Raw genomic sequence first — 20,131 nt, forward strand, 5'->3', positions numbered from 1 at the left:
TAAAATTTTATCGAGCGTTCAAAAGAGATTAATGAATCTATTTATGTTATTTTTATGAATCTGTTAAGAAAATAATTTTGATGATTTGATAAATTAAATTTGAATGAGTTTTATCTGAATCATGAACTTGATACTTGAGATTTTTTGAATCAAGATCCTTGATCTTCCAATATTTTTTTTCGTTATTTATTAAAGAGAAGTATTATACAAATGAATGATGATTTTTCTCTTGATTCCTCAGAATTATAACTTGAAATCTTTTATGAATCAAGATATCTGTTCTTGTATCATTTCTTTTTATTATTTAAGAGGATTTTTTTTATCATGAATTTTCTTGTGGATTCTAAGAATTATAACTTGAAATTTTTAATATATGAATCATGATCTTGACAACTTGAGATTTCTTATACTTGAATCAAGATATTTTATTCTACTATGTTCCTTTTTGCTATTTACTAAAGATCAAAATAAATTATGTGTTCTGGTATTTACATGATCTCGATTTCTCGATTTTTATGATCTCGATTTCTCGATTTTTATGACTTGAGTTTTCTTTATGAATCAAGATTATTTCCTAGCATTCCTATTATTTACAAAAGAAGAGATATGTTAAAAATGACTCATGGTATTTTGGTATTCATGATTTGATCTTTCATTTTTTATGATTGAAATATTAATGTAATTTTTTCTTGATATCTTATTTGTCATGACTTAAAAATTGATGTAAAGGAAAAATACTTACAACATTGTATTACCCCCTTCCTTTTGACAATGATAAAGGGGGAGAAAGATTTTTAGCTTGTACATTTCAAGGATAAAAACTTGCTAGCTTGCACATTTCAATGAGAAGAATTTGCTAACTTGCACGACTCAAGAAAAGCAAAAGTAACATCTCAAGAAGAAAAATTTATAAATTTGCACAACTCAAAATTGTTGGTAGCTTGTATGTTATAAAACTTGCATATGTTTACAACTTGCTAAGCTTGCATGTTCTATAATGAAGTAGAACTTGCATGTTTCAAAAATTGCTAATTGCACTTCTCCTTTTTTTTTTGTTGATGACAAAGGGGAAGAAGGTATGATGATGATCATAGTAATGAAATTTTATTATGTATGATGGTTTGAATGCAATACTTGAACTTATGATGTAAGTAATAATATGATGTATTACATCTAGTTTATAATTGAAATTATGTTATATTGATAGGGGGAGTTTAGTTTAAACTTCGTCATCAATTGATTATCATCATAAAAAGGGGGGAGATTATTGAATCTTGGATTTTGATGATGAAATCAATTGATGAGTTTATGATCTAATCTGCATTTTGAGTGACGTAAGACTAGCTTTAATCATGGAGAGGCAAATTGATTGAAGCAAGAGGAATGTTTGGCTGGAGTTGAACATATCAGGAGATTGGACGTTGGGCTGGAGGATTGGTCGACATGTCGATAGAAGGACTTCATGCCGTTAGTTCGGGCATTGGGTCGAAGGATCAAACATTGTACCAAGGAGATCGAAAGTTGTAGGAGCCAACATGCTGATTGGGCAATACGCCAAAGGAGAGGACGATGCGCCGAAGACTCGGACAAAGTGCTAGAAAAACCAATAACATGCCAGACAACATATGATTCGTGCTTTGTAATAATTTATATAGATCGAGTTAGTTTAGCTCTAATTGAGTCGGTATTGGGGTGAAACAATGTTAACTCAATTAGGAGCCAATTGGGCCTGAATCAGGGTTGAATTGAGCCAATTGTTTGGCTTATTCAGTGTTCTGTAATAGGGTCTAACGGTGGTACCGCCCAAACTAGGTGGTGATATCGCCCAGACATAGTCTCCTAGACTATGTCTGGACAAACTATGTCAGGTGATGGTACCACCCAAACACAGTCTTCTAGACTATGTCGGGCGGTGGTATCGCTAGACTAGGCGATGGTACCACCTAGTGTTAGTGTGTCAGGCGGTAGTACCGCTAGACTGGGCAGTGGTACCACCTAATGTCAGACTGGCAGGCGATGGTATTGCCAGTACCCCGAAATTTCTGGGATTTAAATTTTGGCTCTACCTTTTGAAGCCATTTGGGGTCTATAAATATCTCACTCATCCCTACTAAGTAAACTTTCGAACTGAGAACATAAATTGGGGAAAACATTGTTGTAATCTCGAGAGTTCCTCATCTTCTCTAAAATTGTAATTTCTATTTAAGGGAGGGTTGAGTGGTTGTCACAGTTATCTCCTAAACCTGTGAAAAAGGAGAAAAGGGTTGTAAGAGGGTAGTTGGTTTTCGCCCATTGAAGGAAGATCATTAGTGGATGTCGTTAGCCTCAACGGATGAGAAATCGGGAGTGGACATGTCACAATGACCGAACCACTATAAGATTTGATTTATATTTCTATTTTATTTTTTATTATCATTAATATTACTTTAATTACTTATTACACTTATTTTTCAACATTTTTGACATAATTTTTCATCGAACAAAAGTTTTCAATTTGTTGAATTTTTTATGGAAACACTAATTCACCCTCTCTCAGTATCAAATTCAATCCTAACAAATATATGATGTCAGTAACGTTACTACGAAGGAACGAATGTTGATGAACAGGACCAAGTTGTCATTTTGACCTTATACGTTGAAATATTGTCTATTTATCGAAGGAGATAAAATAAAACGGAGATAAAACCCATGGCGTTGGAATTGAAAACTAAGCATTTAATACTTTGGGGGCTATCCATCCCAAAAAATTCTTCCTTTCCTAATTATTTTTCTTGGTTGACGGACTATTATTTGCGTTGGCGGGTTAATTTTGATTAAACTAGATATTGAAATGGAGTACTCTCCATTTTCAGCAAAAAAAAACAGTGTTAGGAGTCAGTGATCATATATATGGAAAAAAGGAAAAAAATAAAAATTTTTAATATATTGAAGATTTTCTAGTATAGTGATAGCAGCACGACCTTGAGGTCGGGAAGAAAAGAAGAATTATATAATCTGAATGTATTATTATTAATTAGGTTTTAGAGAAATTCTTTAAAAGTTCTCAAATATAACGAATAAATAAGATATATATATATATATATATATATATATATATATATATATATATATATATATATAATAACGATTTTTTAAGGACTTTTTGTAACATATAAAAAATAAAAAAAATCATGTACCTCCGAGATTTGAAGTCCAATGTTCTAACAACTTAACCATGAGAACGTTGATATTACATTTTCAGATTTGTCTTATTTAAATTAAAAGTAATCAAAATGTCAAAAGAAGAGAAACGTAAGAATCAAAAGAAAATAGAGGAAAAAAGAAAAAAAAATCGAACTCGTGACTAATTTACATAAACACATCCCTTTTAGCTAATAGTGGAGGTGGTGGTGGACTGGGCCCATAATACTGGTGTGGGCCAGGCCATCAGATGATTTCCTGGTGATGCTGACCTGGTCCGACACACCAAAGCGGTTGACACGTCGCCAGTGTGGGAACCGAAAGGGCATGGCGTTGAAAAGCCGCAGGCTCGAGCTCCGAAGCAGCGGTGACCAGGAGGAGGAGGATAAGGCACAACGATGATCTTTGTTGACGGCATTCCCTTATCCACCTCCCAATTCCAGGTTGATCCCTACTCTGTTTTCCAATCTCTACCAAAAAAGAATCGATCGATCTTTTCCGCCTCTCTCCATTTCAGATGGTCCGGGGAAGTGAAATCTTGGCCGCCTTATTGGATCACCCGGCCGTCCTCTCCTCCTCCGATCGCCTCAAGGGCACCCCCGAGAAGAAGGTCTCCTCCGCCGAGCGGCCGCCCCCCGGCCGCCTCGTGTACATCTTCCAGAGCGAGTACGCCACCGTCGATCCTGCCCTCGTCCAGGTAAATCGAAATCACCCCCAAAGGTGCCCCCTTTCTCCGATATTTCGACGATTCTTAGTGTATTTGTGCTTTTGGGTAGCTGGTGGGCACGGACGAGGCGACCACGTGCGTCGGCCTTGTGATCCGCAGCAGGAACACTGGAATGTGAGAGCCCCGTGTTGCTTTTCTCACTAGTCATTGCAGAAACATGTACGTGGTGTGCTGGTTCTGATGCGATCGAAGCATTTATGTTGCAGAACCTCCGTCAGCCATATGGATTTTCCTGGCGTCGTCGACAATGGCCTCGCTCAAATGCTATCATCTATTGCCGACAATGACGACGACAGCGACGAAGCTTCTTTCGATGTTTGCTTCGTATTCCGTATTCCATTTTCACTTTTGCCGTTGCTGGCCTTGTCGATTAGCTCCATTTCTGTGTTCATATGTTTTGTGCAGGTTCACCTCATCGGCGGCTTCGATGATGGGCCCAAAAGAGTTTGATTCATAATCTTGTCATCTCGTTTAAGGGTTCTTTTTTCATTCGATCGTGATGATGATAATATAGTAAGCCTCACAATTGTTATTTCTGCTTGCTGCAGCATCCGATCAATGCCACTGTATCGGAAAGAAAACAGAAAAAAGAAGGTTTTTCTTTGCCTCTATGTTCGAAACTAATAGAAGCTCTGCACAATAGCCAGCAAAAGTTTCATTTGCAAACGCTGTGTGTCCTCAGGCACAACACCAAACTAGACTCCTGTGGAAATGCTTGCCCCATCGTCAGTGGCTTTCTGGTAAGTTAATTGTGACAGTAAAACTTGAACATAGTTCAAAAGAGTCCATAAACCATTATACCTGTAAACATGGTGATGTGCATTTCGTTCTCTATGGAGTAACCTTGAAGTATTTCTGCATAAGCCAATTTTGACCAATTTACTATTACATGTAGCTGTCCAACGAAACTTTGAAACTAATCCACACTGATTGTGATGCTGGTCTTGGCACTTGGTGCACAAGCCTCTTCTTATTTAGGATTACCTGTTGTTACCATCACTTCTTTTATTTCTGCATGCTGCATAAGCCAAATTTGAACCATTTGCTATTAGATGTAGTTGCTCATGGAAGTTTGAAACTAATCCATGGTCGTCTAAATTCATAAAGTTTTCGCTGACATTGGATCACCTCTGTAATTGATTGTTCAGGTAGACACTTCATCTGATTCAATTATGCCTGCGAGCTTTGATAGAAGCTCAAGAGGTCCAGATGAGATCGTCAGGAGGATTCGAGTGTCTTTATCTTCTGATGATTCTAATTGGAAAGGAAGGCTATTAGATACTTATGACACCTGTCATGACAGATTTGAGATTGCTCCTTGCACTTGGTACATTCTTTTTATTCATATCATCCTCTTTTGACATATTATCCAATTGTCCGATGATACAAGCTAGTACAATTAATATACAGTAAGACATGTTTTACTGCCTTGTGTTATCCATATACAAGGATAAAAGTTTGCTTAAGATAGGCAGTGTAATAACAAAATTCTCTTGCTAACTATAATCTGCTAATGTGCAGATTATGCTAAATGAGAATAGTAAATCCATATATTATAATAGTGCTATAAAGTTATACTCCAGAGCTTCTGGTGGACCTCAAAATTTTATTTCGACTCCAAATAGTTGGGACATTGGGGTTTGTTGTTGTTTTTGTTTTCTATGCAGAATTTTGTGGTTGCTGATGTATCTTGCTAGTCATAGGTGCCCAGCAAGCCAATCATGTGAGTGATTGCACGTGTGACTTGACAAGAAATCTTTTTGCTTATTATATTTTGGCATTTATCACTTTATATTGATTATTGCATATATGCATGTATATATTGTGATGTCCTTAGATTCGTGCAATGAGAATTGAATCGTGATTAGATCACAATAATGAGACGATTCATCTTTAAACATAGATCCTAAATAATCCCGGTCATAGGTTACTCGAGAGGGACATCGTGATAACCGGACAGACTGGTATGCTGTATACTCGTCCATATGATGGATGCAGCTAGTCTCATAGCTGCTCGTGTGGGGACACTAGGGATACAATACATGTGCTCATTTGAGAATGAGTTCATTGATTTATTCGCTTTTGGAATGTTGGATGGTTGATGATGTATTATTGTCAGACAGCGATTCCATAGTCATAGTGGTGTATTTGATCCTTAGACTTGAGACACCAAGAATATCTTATATGAGTGCTCCACTCTTTGATACCAAACTTATAGGTTTGGATGTCTCAGATCTAGTACAGTTGGTCATTAGGAGTGGCAATCGACCTTACGAGGATTATTGAGTGTCGATAGAGGATCTTCTACTCTCGGCGTCATGAGAGGAATATCCCATGTGTTCTTGCTTAGACAAATCCCTAGCAAGGGTCATTCGGGTTGAGAGAGAAAGAGTTATCCGGGAGAATCCGATTAGAGCGAGACTCGAGTAGAAACCGTATGGGTCTGACAGCACCATGCTCGATATACAGTCTTTAGGATATTAGATGGATGAGGGACTATAGGTACATGGTTACTGAGGACAAACATGTACAATGGATTGGATTCTCCTGTATCGTCTAGGGACTACGGTGTAGTAGCCTAGTACGTCCGTAGTCGATGAGTCGAGTGAATTATTACAGAGATAATAATTCACTAAGTTAGAAGGAGTTTTGACAGGTATGACTCACGACCAGTTCTATATTGGGTCTAGAGGGTCACACATATATTGTAGGCATTGTGATTAGAGGTTCGGATATGAGATATCTGTCGAAGCCCCTATCTTATTAGATATCCAATAAGCCCATGAATTATTGGATCCCATAAATGAGATCCAATAAGAGCCCATGAGAGATTATTGGATAGAGATCTACTAATCTAAAAGGCTTGGGTAATTGGATACAGATCCAATCCCCATTAGGGGATGATCCATTAGGTTTTGACAGGGGACCTCTATAAATAGGAGGGATTCAGAGCCTCATGCGCTAGAGCCTTTGCTTGTCTCTCCTATTCTCCTCCCCTTCTTAACCTTAGAGCAGACCTAGAGTTTTGAGGAGCGTCGTCGCAGCCCTGCTGTGTGGATCACCGCTAGAGAGGAGGTCGCTTGACCTCCTTCACCCTCTCCTAAAATCTGCAAGGAAACAGGGATATACGATCTCCCTAGGTAACACAATCTACTCTATATACAGTTTTAAGTTTCGTGAATTTTGTGCATCAATCTTTACACGACAACGAACATCTCTTTGGGAATAGGGGATTTTGTTTTCTTGTTCTTCCGTTGCGAATGTGATGTCGTCCTCAGATTTCCCAACAGTGGTTTCAGAGCCAGGTTGTTCGTGCGAATGATTGGTTTTGAACTGCGTGTGTTGTGTTTTGAAGAAGCTTTTGACGTCAAAATCATTGACGCAAAAGTGAGAAAGGGCCGGAACAGTGCTGCCCTCGATCTGTATGCGTGCAGCGCAGTCGCAGGCAGGCAGCACAGGGGCTGCGTCTGCAGCAGTCGGCCGGTGGCTTGCTTGCAGCAGGCTTGCTGCTGGCGGGGCTAGCAGCCCGTGGGCAAAGGCGCCTACGGCCGTTTCTCCTGCGGGGTGAGGCGCTGCAGGGCAGCGGTGCCTGCCGTCGCTGCTCCCGCGAGCGAAACCCCCCCGCAGGGGTGGTCGCCCGGCGGGACAGCATCGCCTATCGGCGTTGCCCCACGGGCAGAACCGCCCGCGGAGACGGTGGCGCCCACCTGCAGGGGCAGCGTCGCCAGCGGGCATGCCGCCCGCAGGCGAGGGCAATGCCTTGCCCTCCGCCGCACAGCCCGTCGCCGCTAGGGTGGCGGCGGCGACGACAGCAGCAGGAAAGGAAAAGCAGAAGAAGGGCATTAGGGCATTCTTGGGCAAAAAGATAGTTTTACCCCTATGAATTTCAGAAATTCTAGTTATGTTTTTTTTTATCCAAATTATGAAAATGCCCTTAGAATTCAGAAAATTCCTTACATATCCCTGATTTAAAAATATTAATTAATTAAAAGGTTTAATTGATTATTATTATTTATTATTATATAGTAGTCTTATATGATAATGATTTATATATGTGATGTTTGATGTGAGGATGAGATGGACGATCATAGGGCATGGAGATGCATCGTTGCACACATAAATCTTGATGTGAGTGATTAGGCCTACTGGCTCGGGCCTGACCACATTAGATTGTGGTCCATGATCATCTGGTGTGATTGCTTATACACATACTAAATATGTATATATATTTACATGCGATGTAGATATATATTAAATATGTATATGTGTGACATGTAATATTAGGAGACCAAATTATAGAAACCTCTCTCTCAATAATATTAAGTCGGTAAACGTGAGACAATTAGATTGCCCCACATGGCCTTCCATCGTTATAGGTAGGAACCGATTCCCGGTGTAGGTTGAGTTGGTCGAGTCCCTCGAGGCTCACCTATATCGTGACTCGCTATCTTGCTTACGACATAGAGATGTCACCGGTGACCTGAGGACATGGTATGCTTGGTCGAGTCCCTTGAGGGTATATTATCAAATCAGACTCATCTTGTAACGAAGGTGTTGACTTAACCGAGTATCATGGTTGATTCACGTGGCCTTCCATCGTTATATGTAGGAACCGATTATAGAAACCTCTCTTTATAATCTTAGGTGACCATATTAATATTAGGAGACCAAATTATAGAAACCTCTCTCTCAATAATATTAAGTCGGTAAACGTGAGGAAATTAGATTGACCCACGTGGCCTTCCATCGTTATAAGTAGGAACCGATTCTCGGTGTAGGTTGAGTTGGTCGAGTCCCTCGAGGCTCACCTATATCGCGATTCGCTATCTTGCTTACAACATAGAGATGTCACCGGTGACCTGAGGACATGGTATGCTTGGTCGAGTCCCTCGAGGGTATATCATCAAATCAGACTCATCTTGTAACGAAGGTGTTGACTTAACCGAGTATCATGGTTGATTGAGTCCCTCGAGACCATGGTGATTCGGAGGCTGAACAGGACGAGAATCACAATGAATTGTGATCGGCAAGAGTTGCCTACCTTTTGGGTTTAATGTGATTAATCGAGTCCCTCGAGGTTACACTAAGACGCTGATTGGATCATGATCCCCACTAGAAGTCTGCTGGAGACTTTCGTTTCATGTGCTGGGGGTGTCGCGTGACTCGCTAGTAAAATAGCGGGAGCATATTAAGATAGAAGCCCATATGTTAATTGTTTATTTCTTGCAAAATCTGCATGTTATTTATTTTTGCTACATCTTTATTTTTAGCAAATGTCGCATTCAAATCCCTTACATGGCATGCTTGATGTCAACCGCCTCACTGGTCCAAATTATACGGATTGGCTTCGCAAATTGAGAATTGTTCTCACGACGGAGAAAATCGTGTACGTCCTTGATACAGTGATGCCTATGCCCGAGGAAGGGGCAAGCGAGGATAAGATCGCTCGCTACGTGAAGTACATTGATGACTCCACTCTTGCTCAATGTTATATGTTGGGCTCTATGACTCCTGAGTTACAGAGACAACATGAAAAGATAGATCCAGATCCATTCTCCTACATGTCCGTAAATTGTTTGAGGAACAGGGAAGGACTCAGCGATATGAGATATCCAAGAGCTTCTTCCGCGCTAGGATGATTGAGGGGACACCAATTCAGAACCATGTTCTAAAGATGATTGAGTGGATGAAGAAACTCATAAGTCTAGGAATGGTCCTAGAGGATAACTTGTGTGTGGACATTGTGCTTTAGTCCCTACCAGATTCCTTTTCACAGTTCATAATGAATTTTAATATGAACAAGCTTGAGGTGACTCTCCCAGAGCTCCTCAATATGCTGAGAGAGGCAGAGAGTACTATTAAGAAAGAGAAGCCAGTTCTCTACACTGGTGAGATCAGAAAGAAAAGGAAAGCAAAAAGTCCCTTAAGAAGGGAAAGGGCAAGGACATACCATGTAAAGCAAAAGTTGCTAAGAAAAACCCAACAAAGAACAAAGGCCAGTGCTTCCACTGTGGCAAAGATAGGCACTGAAAGAGGAACTGCAAAGAGTACCTTGCAGAGAGGGCGAAACGGAAGCTTGGAGAAGCTTCAGGTACATTCATAATCAATCTCCAATTATTAAATTTTTATGATAGTGCATTGGTATTGGATACCAGTATTGCTTATCACATCTGCAATTTGTTGTAGATTCTGGTAAAGCCGAGGGGAGATTGGCGAGAGGAATATTGCATAAATGTTTGTTTATGCCAGACACTACTTCACATATCATGAATGTAAGTGTGTCTAAGAGGAAACGAGATGAGGTGAACAGTGCATACCTGTGACATTGTAGGCTAGGTCACATCCATGAAAAAAGGATTCAAAAGTTGCTAAATGATGGATATCTAGATCCATTCGACTATGAGTCATATGCCACTTGCGAGCCTTGCCTTCGTGGAAAACTGACCAACTCTCTATTTAGTGGAACTGGAGAGAGAGCCACTGAGTTGTTGGAACTCATACTTAGTGATGTATATGGACCCATGTCAACTCATGCCATTAGAGGTTACTCCTACTTCATTACTTTTACTGATGATTTCTCAAGGTATGTATATGTGTACTTAATGAAGTACAAGTCCGAGGCCTTTGAGAAATTAAGAGAATATAAGAATGAAGTAAAGAACCAGACTGGAAAGAGTATCAAGACTCTTCGATCAGATCGAGGATGTGAGTACTTAAGTATAGAGTTTACTCAGTTCCTCAAGGACCATGAGATATTATCCCAATGGACACCTCCTTATACACCTCAGCTCAATGATGTGTCTGAAAGGAGAAATTGTACGCTATTAGACATGGTACGACGCATGAGTTTCGCTAACCTACCCATCTCATTCTAGGGATATGCCCTAAAGACCGCAGGTTACCTTTTGAACAGAGTTCCAACTAAGTCGGTAGTGTCTACACCATATGAGATATGGAAAGGGAAGAAGCCCGATCTTAAGATTGTTAAGATTTGAGGCTGTCTTGCCTACGTTAAAAGACAACCCCGATAAGTTGGAATCGAGGACAGAGCGGTGCAAGTTTGTGGGATACCCCAAGGAAACTTGTGGGTATTATTTCTATCATCTTGAGGACCAAAAGGTCTTTGTAGCTAAGAGAGCAGTGTTCCTTGAGAAGGAACACATTCTTGGCGGAGACAATGAGAGCATGATAGAGTTGAATGAGGTTGGAGAACCTAGCTCAAGCACCACTCTACAGCCCGAGTCTGTTCAGGTACCTAACACACAAGTTCCAACTTTGCGTAGGTCCGGCAGAGTATCCCATCCTTCTGAGAGATATGTGGGACATATTGATCCTTCTGAGGAGAGGATGTTGAGGATATTGATCCTCAAACCTACGAGGAGGGTATTATGAGTATAGATTCTAGGAAGTGGCAAGAAGCCATGAATTCTGAGATGAATTCTATGTACTCCAACAAGATTTGAAACTTAGTTAATGCGCCCGAAGGTATTGTACCCATCGGTTGCAAATGGATCTTTAAGAAAAAGATCGGAGTAGATGGAAATGTAGAGACCTATAAAGCAAGGCTAGTGGCTAAGGGGTATCGTCAAAGGCAAGGTGTTGACTATGACAAAACCTTCTCACCCGTGGCAATGCTAAAATCTATCCGAATTCTATTGGCTATTGCAGCACACTATGATTATGAGATCTAGTAGATGGATGTGAAAACTACGTTCCTCAATGGGAACCTCGAGGAGGAGGGTATTATGAGTATAGATTCTGGGAAGTGGCAAGAAGCCATGAATTCTGAGATGGATTCTATGTACTCCAACAAGGTTTGGAACTTAGTTAATGCGTCCGAAGGTATTGTACCCATCGGTTGCAAATGGATCTTTAAGAAAAAGATCGGAGTAGATGGAAAGGTAGAGACCTATAAAGCAAGGCTAGGGGCTAAGGGGTATCGTCAAAGGCAAGGTGTTGACTATGACAAAACCTTCTCACTCGTGGCAATGCTAAAATCCATCCGCATTCTATTGGCTATTGCAGCACACTATGATTATGAGATCTAGTAGATGGATGTGAAAACTACGTTCCTCAATGGGAACCTCGAGGAGGAGGTGTATATGATACAACCTGAGGGATTTGTGTCCAAGAACTTCCCAGATAAGGTGTGTAGGTTGCTTAGATCCATTTATGGACTAAAGCAAGCTTCCCGAAGTTGGAACATAAGATTTGATGAGGCAATCAGATCTTATGACTTCGTTAAGAACGAAGATGAGCCTTGTGTGTACAGGAAAGTAAGTGGGAGCGCTCTCACCTTTTTGGTGTTATATGTGGATGACATCCTGATAATTGGGAATGACGTAGGAATGCTATCTACAGTAAAGGCTTGGTTATCTAGACACTTCTCCATGAAGGACTTAGGGGAAGCATCCTATATCTTGGGGATTCGAATCTATAGGGACAGATCCAAAATGATGCTTGGCTTGTCCCAATCCATGTAATATAGAAACCATTGTCAAAAGGTTTGGTATGGAAAATTCCAAGAGAGGTCTCTTACCGATGAGACATGGGATATCGCTTTCTAGGAGTATGTCCTTAAAGACTCTAGAAAAAAGGGCGAACATGGATATGATACCTTATGCCTCAGTGATAGGGTCTATCATGTATGCCATGCTATGTACTAGGCCTGATATAGCTCATGCTCTGAGTGTCACGAGCAGGTATTAGGCGGATCCAAGATTGGAGCACTGGAAAGTAGTAACGTGTATCCTTAAGTACTTGAGAAGATCTAAGGATATTTTACTAGTATATGGAGGTAGTAGCCTCAAGGTTGAAGGCTACACAGACTCGAGTTTTCAATCTGATGTCGTTGATAGCAAGTCGAATTCGGGGTATGTGTACACCTTGAATGGAGGAGCAGTGTGCTGGAAGAGTTCTAAGCAAGATACTACTGCTGACTTGACCACAGAGGCGGAGTACATTCCTGCATCAGATGCAACAAAGGAGGGAATCTGGGTGAAGAAGTTCATCATAGATTTGGGAGTCGTGCCGGATAGTGAGGAGCCGATTTCCTTATATTGCAACAATAATGGGGCGATTGCTCAAGCGAATGAACCAAAGTCTCATCAGAAATCTAAGCATTTCTGAGGAGGTTCTACCTTATCAGAGAGATCGTAACCTGACGAGATATAACAATGGAAAGAGTTCCATCTGAAGATAACATTATAGATCCACTAACAAAGTCGTTGTCTCAGATTGTCTTTGAGCGTCATAGGGGTCTGATGGGGATCAGACACATAGGTGATTGGCTTTAGGTCAAGTGGGAGATTGCTAGTCATAGGTGCCCAGCAAGCCAATCACGTGAGTGATGGCACGTGTGACTTGACACAGAATCTTTTTGCTTATTATATTTTGGCATTTATCACTTTATATTGATTATTGCATATATGCATATATATATATTGTGATGTCCTTGGATTCGTGCAATGGGAATCGGATCGTGATGAGATCACAATAATAAGACCGATTCACCTTTAAACACAGATCATAAATAATCCCGGTTATAGGTTACTCGAGAGGGACATCGTGATAACCGGACAGACTGGTGTGCTGTATACCCGTCCATATGATGGATGCAGTTGGTCTCATAGCTGCTCGTGTGGGGATACTAGGGATATAGTTCAAGTGGTCATTGGAGAATGAGTTCATTGATTGATCCGCTTTTGGAATGCTGCATGGTTGATGATGCCTTATTGTCAGACAACGATTCCATACTCCTAGTGGTGTATTTGGTCCTTAGACTTGAGACACCAAGGATGTCTTGTATGAGTGCTTCACTCTTTGATACTAGACTTATAGGTTTGAATGTCCCAGATCTAGTACAATTGGTTATTGAGAGTGGCAATCGACCTTACGAGGGCTATTGAGTGTCGATAGACGATCATCCACTCTCAGCGTCATGAGAGGAATATCTCATGTGTTCTTACTTAGATAAATCCCTGGCCAGGGTCATTCTGGTTGAGAGAGAAAGAGTTCTCCGGGAGAATTCGATTAGAGTGAGACTCGAGTAGAAACCGTATAGGTCTGACAGCACCATGCTCGATATACGGTCTTTGGGATATTAGGTGGATGAGGGACTATAGGTACACGGTTACTAAGGACAGACAGGTCCAATGTATCGTTTGGGGACTACGGCATAGTGGCCTAGTACGTCCGTAGTCGATGAGTCGAGTGAATTATTACAGAGATAATAATTCACTAAGTTAGGAGTTCTGACAGGTATGACTCACGGCCAGCTCGATATTGGGCCTAGAGGGTCATACACATATGGTAGGCATTGCGATGAGTAGAGGTTCGGATAAGAGATATCTGTCGGAGCCCCTGTCTTATTAGATATCCAATAAGCTCCTGAATTATTGGATCCCATGGATGAGATCCAATAAAAGCCCATGAGAGATTATTGGATAGAGATCCACTAATCTAAAAGACTTGGGTAATTGGATGCAGATCTAATACTCACTAGGGGAGGATCCATTAGGCTTTGATAGGGGACCTCTATAAATAGGAGGGATTCAGAGCCTCATAGGCTAGAGCCTTTGCTTGCCTCTCCTATTCTCCTCCCCCTCTCCACCTTAGAGCAGGCTTGGAGTTTTGAGGAGCGTCATCGTAGCCCTGCTGTGTGGATCACCGTTAGAGAGGAGGACGCTTGACCTCCTTCACCCTCTCCTAAAGATCTGTAAGGAAACACGGATATACGATCTCCCTAGGTAACACAATCTACTATATATGCAATTTTAAGTTTCGCGGATTTTGCGCACCAATCTTTGCACGACGACGAAATCTCTTTGGGAATAGGAGATTTTGTTTTCTTGTTCTTCCGCTGTGTATGTGATGTCGCCCCCAGATTTTCCAACATATCTGACTCTAATTAAAATATCACTCATGTTTTTAGTAATTTGATATCAAAGGAGTCTTCAAGGTTTATACATTTGCCAATGTGAAAAGATGCTCGCCAATGTGAAAAGATGCTCTGGTAAAAACTTTGTGTTGTGTTTATATTGCATAAAGATGCCTCATGATATGGCTAAGGATACAAATGTTTCTACAAAAGAATAAGTTTCCATTAATGTAAAGCATTATATTAATTGTGAGCGAAACCTTTTAACTGTCTTGCCTAGGATGCTTTTTGACTACGCTTTCTATTTGTTGATTTCAGGATGTCTGATTGGAAGTCTTATGCTTCATCTCTGCAGCAGCTTTCTGATTCCGAATTCCTCTTGAGATGTTCTACCTCTCCTTATGCAGAGGCCCCTGATTTTGTTGAAAGCCAAAGAAGGTTTGTATTTCAAGCTCTACTTTGACAGGATGTTTCTGGCTTCCTGCTTTGTATCAAACATTTTAAGTAGTAATGCAATGCAAGTATGATTTGCTTTTGGTAGGCCAGATATTGATACAAGGAAACTAGTTATCTGATTCCTTCTGGCAAATGATATCACTTCATTTTTGCATTTTGTTACTAAGTAATTAATGTGGGAAAAACAATTGTGTATGCAAGAAGGAAACACAACACTGGTTGAAACTTTAGTGTAGTGATGCTTGGAAAGATAGCCCTTGAGTGCTTTGCTTTGATCAATTTCATTATACTCATGCTCAAATATAGCCAGAATATCAAGATTATCTTACGTCCGCTAGGGCTGTGAGCCTGGCAATTTTTGGTACATTGTGATGCATGTGGTAAAACTTGGAGGTGATTACTTTTATTGTACTGGAAATTGATGGTGACTGGAACCAGCATCGAGAGACATTTAGTTGGATTTTTGGTTCCTTTAAGATTGGAGAAGACTATATGGCCATAATATAATTAAATTGGAAAATGTGGTAAAGTACAATTATTTCGAAAGCAAATCTGACATAATCAAATGAAGCTACTTTACTACTGTTGATAATTCACATTGCAATTTGTTTCGAGCTCATCCATGGGCTCAATCTAATTTTCACTATTTTCAATGGCTTTTTTCTGCCTTTAGGCTTTTATATCATTAGTGCAAGGGAAAATAGTTCATCATGAAAAATTTCATAGCCTACTTCCTATTGTATATGCAGGAAATGGAACTACTTGATTGAGAATCCTGATTGGAGACACACATTTACTGGAAAGAAACCACGAATCTTTCAGAGAACCGATGATGGTGGGTGGTCAAAATGTGCATAATGGAAATCATCTCGGATGTCGTGCGTCGGCCCATCATCATGGGGTTTCTTGAAGCATAACAATCCTATGAACTAGTGCATTTTTTTATTGATCTTTAAAGCTTGTTATAAATCCCTCTTGTGACTTGTGATCTGTGTATGCATCGGCACATCATTGGATTTCTTGAAGCACGACAATCTTATGAACTAGTGCATTTTCTGATCCATTAAGAAAATTTTGCTCAAGCCTGTGGCAGAATGTCTCTTTTGAGATAGAGCATAATTGCAACTGAAACCTGTTCGCTGGTTTAACTTCTAGACTGTGCATGACACAAATTACTACTCTAAATTTGGACGCTTGTGATATATATATATATATATATATATCTCAAAAAAAATTGCACATCATTGAACAGGTTTCAGTTGCAATTATGTTCTCTATCTCAAAAAAAAATTTCAGATTGTGATGAGGAGAGACATTCTGCCACTAGCTTGAGCAAAATTTTCTTAATGGATCAGAAAATGCACTAGTTCATAGGATTATCGTGCTTCAAGAAATCCAATATATATATATATATATATATATATATATATATATATATATATATATATATATATATATATATATATATATATATATATATATATATAGCAAATAGAAGTACTTTTATTTTCATCGTAAAGATATGTTTTATGATGTTTATACTTTAAAAAGATAATATAGCATATTCTCATATTATTGATTTTTAAAATTAAATTATATACTTTCAAAAATTGATAAAGGGTTTTTAAATATTATTTGAAGTATATATAAGCATTGATGCATATTTTAAGTATGTTTTGCAGTTAAAAGGTATAATTCTTCGAAGTGGTAAGCCTAAGTATACTAGTGGACTTGAGTATGAGGTTAAGTTTTGATAATAAGTATATATATAGTAATTAGAAGAGACTTTCATATAAAATGATTATGTTTAAAATAATCAAGTTTTAAGTTTAAACATTATGTGTTGAGGATGATAAAATGATTTATTTATATATGAATGGAGGAATAGATAATTAAGTGGAGATGAAAATGAAAGAGAAGTATTATACTAAAAATATTAAACTATATAAGTGAGATTTAAAGATGAATTAGATAAAAAATTTATCATTTTTGTCAATCCAAATTAGACTCAAATTAAGTTATAGAATCCTAAAATTATGTTAAAAAAAGAAAAACTTAAGATAAAACTAATGAGATTGAACCCAAGATCTTGTGATAGTCTCTTCAGCTCTATTTTGACTTTATTCTCCTCAAGCTAGCTTTAAGGAAGAATAAGGTAAGAAAACTTATCATTCTCTTGATATTACTTATTGTTTTAGTTTAGCATATTATAGATGAAAATTTTTGGATGTTTTGAGTAATCAATAATTTGATTTGATCTATATTTTTTGGATATATTTTGTCTAAATCTTTTATGATTCGAAGGCTTTCAATATTGTAAGATTGGTGCATAGAGTTACAGGTCCTCTAAGTTGAAATACTTAAAATCTCATGTTTACTATGAAAGGGTTTTGTTTTATATGATTTTACACTCTTTTTTTATGTCTTAAAAGGACTTCTTAGGGTTATATAGCATTTAGAATTGAGTAAATATCATCTCTATACTTCAAAATATGTGACTTTGAAATTCAAACAGTCTCAACCTAGTTTCAATAGAACAAAATAGGTAATATAGTTAATTCGAAGGGTAGTTTGGCCTCCAAATAATTTTAGTTTAAGATAAAAACTTATAAATATTTATTTTTATATGCCTCTTGTGTTCCTATAAAATTTCATGGTAATAATGAAGTGAGATTATTTCATAGAATCATGTAATTATTTGATTGGTAGTAACTAGGGCATTTGATTATAGGTTGAACTATAGGCAAATTATTGGTGAATTTTAGGTTAATTTATAAATTACATATATTGTAATTTAGAGAAGGTCTTACCAAAATTTTGCTATAAATATTGTTTATATTATAAGTTATAAGTGATTTAAGATGTAAGGTTCTTAATTTGAACATATCATGACTTTATTACAAATTTGATATGTTTATAGCATCCTAACATACCTAATCACAAAGAAGGATTATGGCCCTTCATTGGCACTTTCATTTCCAAGCAAATTAGATATGTATAAGGTTAAATTACTATAAAACAGTGATTATATATATAATGTATATTTAAAATATATTTTTGAAAGTATATTTTGAATGAGATGATCATTATGAGGTAGCTATAAGCATGCATTGTTGACCTTGCCAACCTGCTGGTGTTCCATTGTAGCTATAAGCATGCATTATGAGGTAGCTATCATTTCCAAGCAATTTGATTTAATGCATGCATTGTATAAGAAGAAAGATAGAAGAGTTATAAAAAAATATATAGCATGCATATATATATACATATATATATATATATATATATATACATATATATATATATATATACATATATATATATATATATACATATATATATATATATATACATATATATATATATATATATACATATATATATATATATATACATATATATATATATATATATATATATATATATATATATATACATATACATATATACATATATATATATATACATATATACATATATACATATATATACATATATATACATATATACATATATATACATATATACATACATATACATATATACATACATATACATATAAATATACATATAAATATACATATACATATCTATATATATATATATATATATATATATATATATATATATATTTATTTATACATATATATATACATACATATATATACATATATATACATATATATATATACATATATATACATATATATATATATACATATATATATATATATATACAAATATATACATACATATACATATATACATACATATACATATAAATATACATATAAATATACATATACATATATATATATATATATATATATATATATATATATATATATATATATATATATATATATATATATATATATATATATATATATATATATATATATATATTTATACATATATATATGTTGAATCTCGTATTTTGATGATGAAACTACTTGATATATGTTTATGATTTAATCTGCGTTTTGAGTGACGCAGGATGCTTCGATCAGGATGAGACAATTAAAGCAGGAAAATCATGTTGTGCCGAAGGAACATGTCAGAAGATTGGACGTCGGGCCGGTGGATCGGTCGACGTATCGACAGAAGGCTTCGGGCCGTGAACTCGGGCATCGGGCCAAGAAGAGCGGGTATTGTGCCAAGGATATCGGAGTTGCGGAGTCAACTGGCCGATTGGGCAATAGGCTGCAGGAGAGGACGATGCGCCGAAGAATCGGACGAAGCGTCGAGGGACCAATGACATGTCGGACAACTTGGTTAATTGCTTAGGATTAATTGTCTCGATCGAAGTTTTGTTTTGTTGTGCAGGATTAACTACGATGAGAGTAAGACAAGCAGCAGGTGTTGCGCCGGAGTCAAGATCATGATCACGTTGGGAGTTCGAGAGTTCGACGGAAGTTCGGACGGTCGTCGGAGGTTCAGCGAGAACAGATCCGAGAAGTCCAGAAGCTTGCCAAGCGAAGCTCGTCGGAACTCGCCAAGTGGATCGTCGCAAAGTCCAGGAGTATGCCGGATGTCCGCAGAAGGATCACCGAGGGTTTATCGGATGATCGACGGAAGTTCGCCGGAAACTCGCCGGAAGAAGCGATTGACGCAACGGAGCATAGCTGCAGAAGTTGTCTTAGAGTTAATCGTAGTTAGCACGATGATTAAGCTTGAAAATGGGAGGTGATCCCATTAGCTTAATCTTGGGGCAATTGGGCCCCTGAAAAGATTCAAATTGGGCCGAATGGAGCGAACCATTCGGACCCTGATTGCACCAGGCGGTGCAACCGCCCCAGCCAGGAGGTGCAACCGCCAGGGCTGCGAGGTTGGGCGGTGCAACCGCCCCAGCCAAGAGGTGCAACCGCCCAGAGCTCAGTCTTCGAGCT

At 38.2% G+C, this 20,131-nt stretch overlaps 1 protein-coding gene across 1 annotated transcript; it reads left to right on the forward strand.

Annotated features, from left to right (window-relative positions):
- The first annotated feature begins 3,463 nt into the window (after window positions 1–3,463).
- On the forward strand, window positions 3,464–16,267 carry LOC135632358 (protein N-terminal asparagine amidohydrolase-like). Its single transcript, XM_065140868.1, has 9 exons — window positions 3,464–3,623; window positions 3,698–3,877; window positions 3,957–4,021; window positions 4,114–4,222; window positions 4,313–4,351; window positions 4,456–4,647; window positions 5,056–5,234; window positions 15,105–15,224; window positions 15,992–16,267. Exons 1-9 carry the CDS (start codon window positions 3,579–3,581, stop codon window positions 16,098–16,100), a joined length of 1,038 nt encoding a protein of 345 aa, XP_064996940.1. The 5' UTR covers window positions 3,464–3,578; the 3' UTR covers window positions 16,101–16,267.
- The last annotated feature ends 3,864 nt before the right edge of the window (window positions 16,268–20,131 follow it).

The sequence above is a fragment of the Musa acuminata genome, chromosome BXJ3-3 (assembly GCF_036884655.1).
Source record: "Musa acuminata AAA Group cultivar baxijiao chromosome BXJ3-3, Cavendish_Baxijiao_AAA, whole genome shotgun sequence".
NCBI classification, from domain to species: domain Eukaryota; kingdom Viridiplantae; phylum Streptophyta; class Magnoliopsida; order Zingiberales; family Musaceae; genus Musa; species Musa acuminata.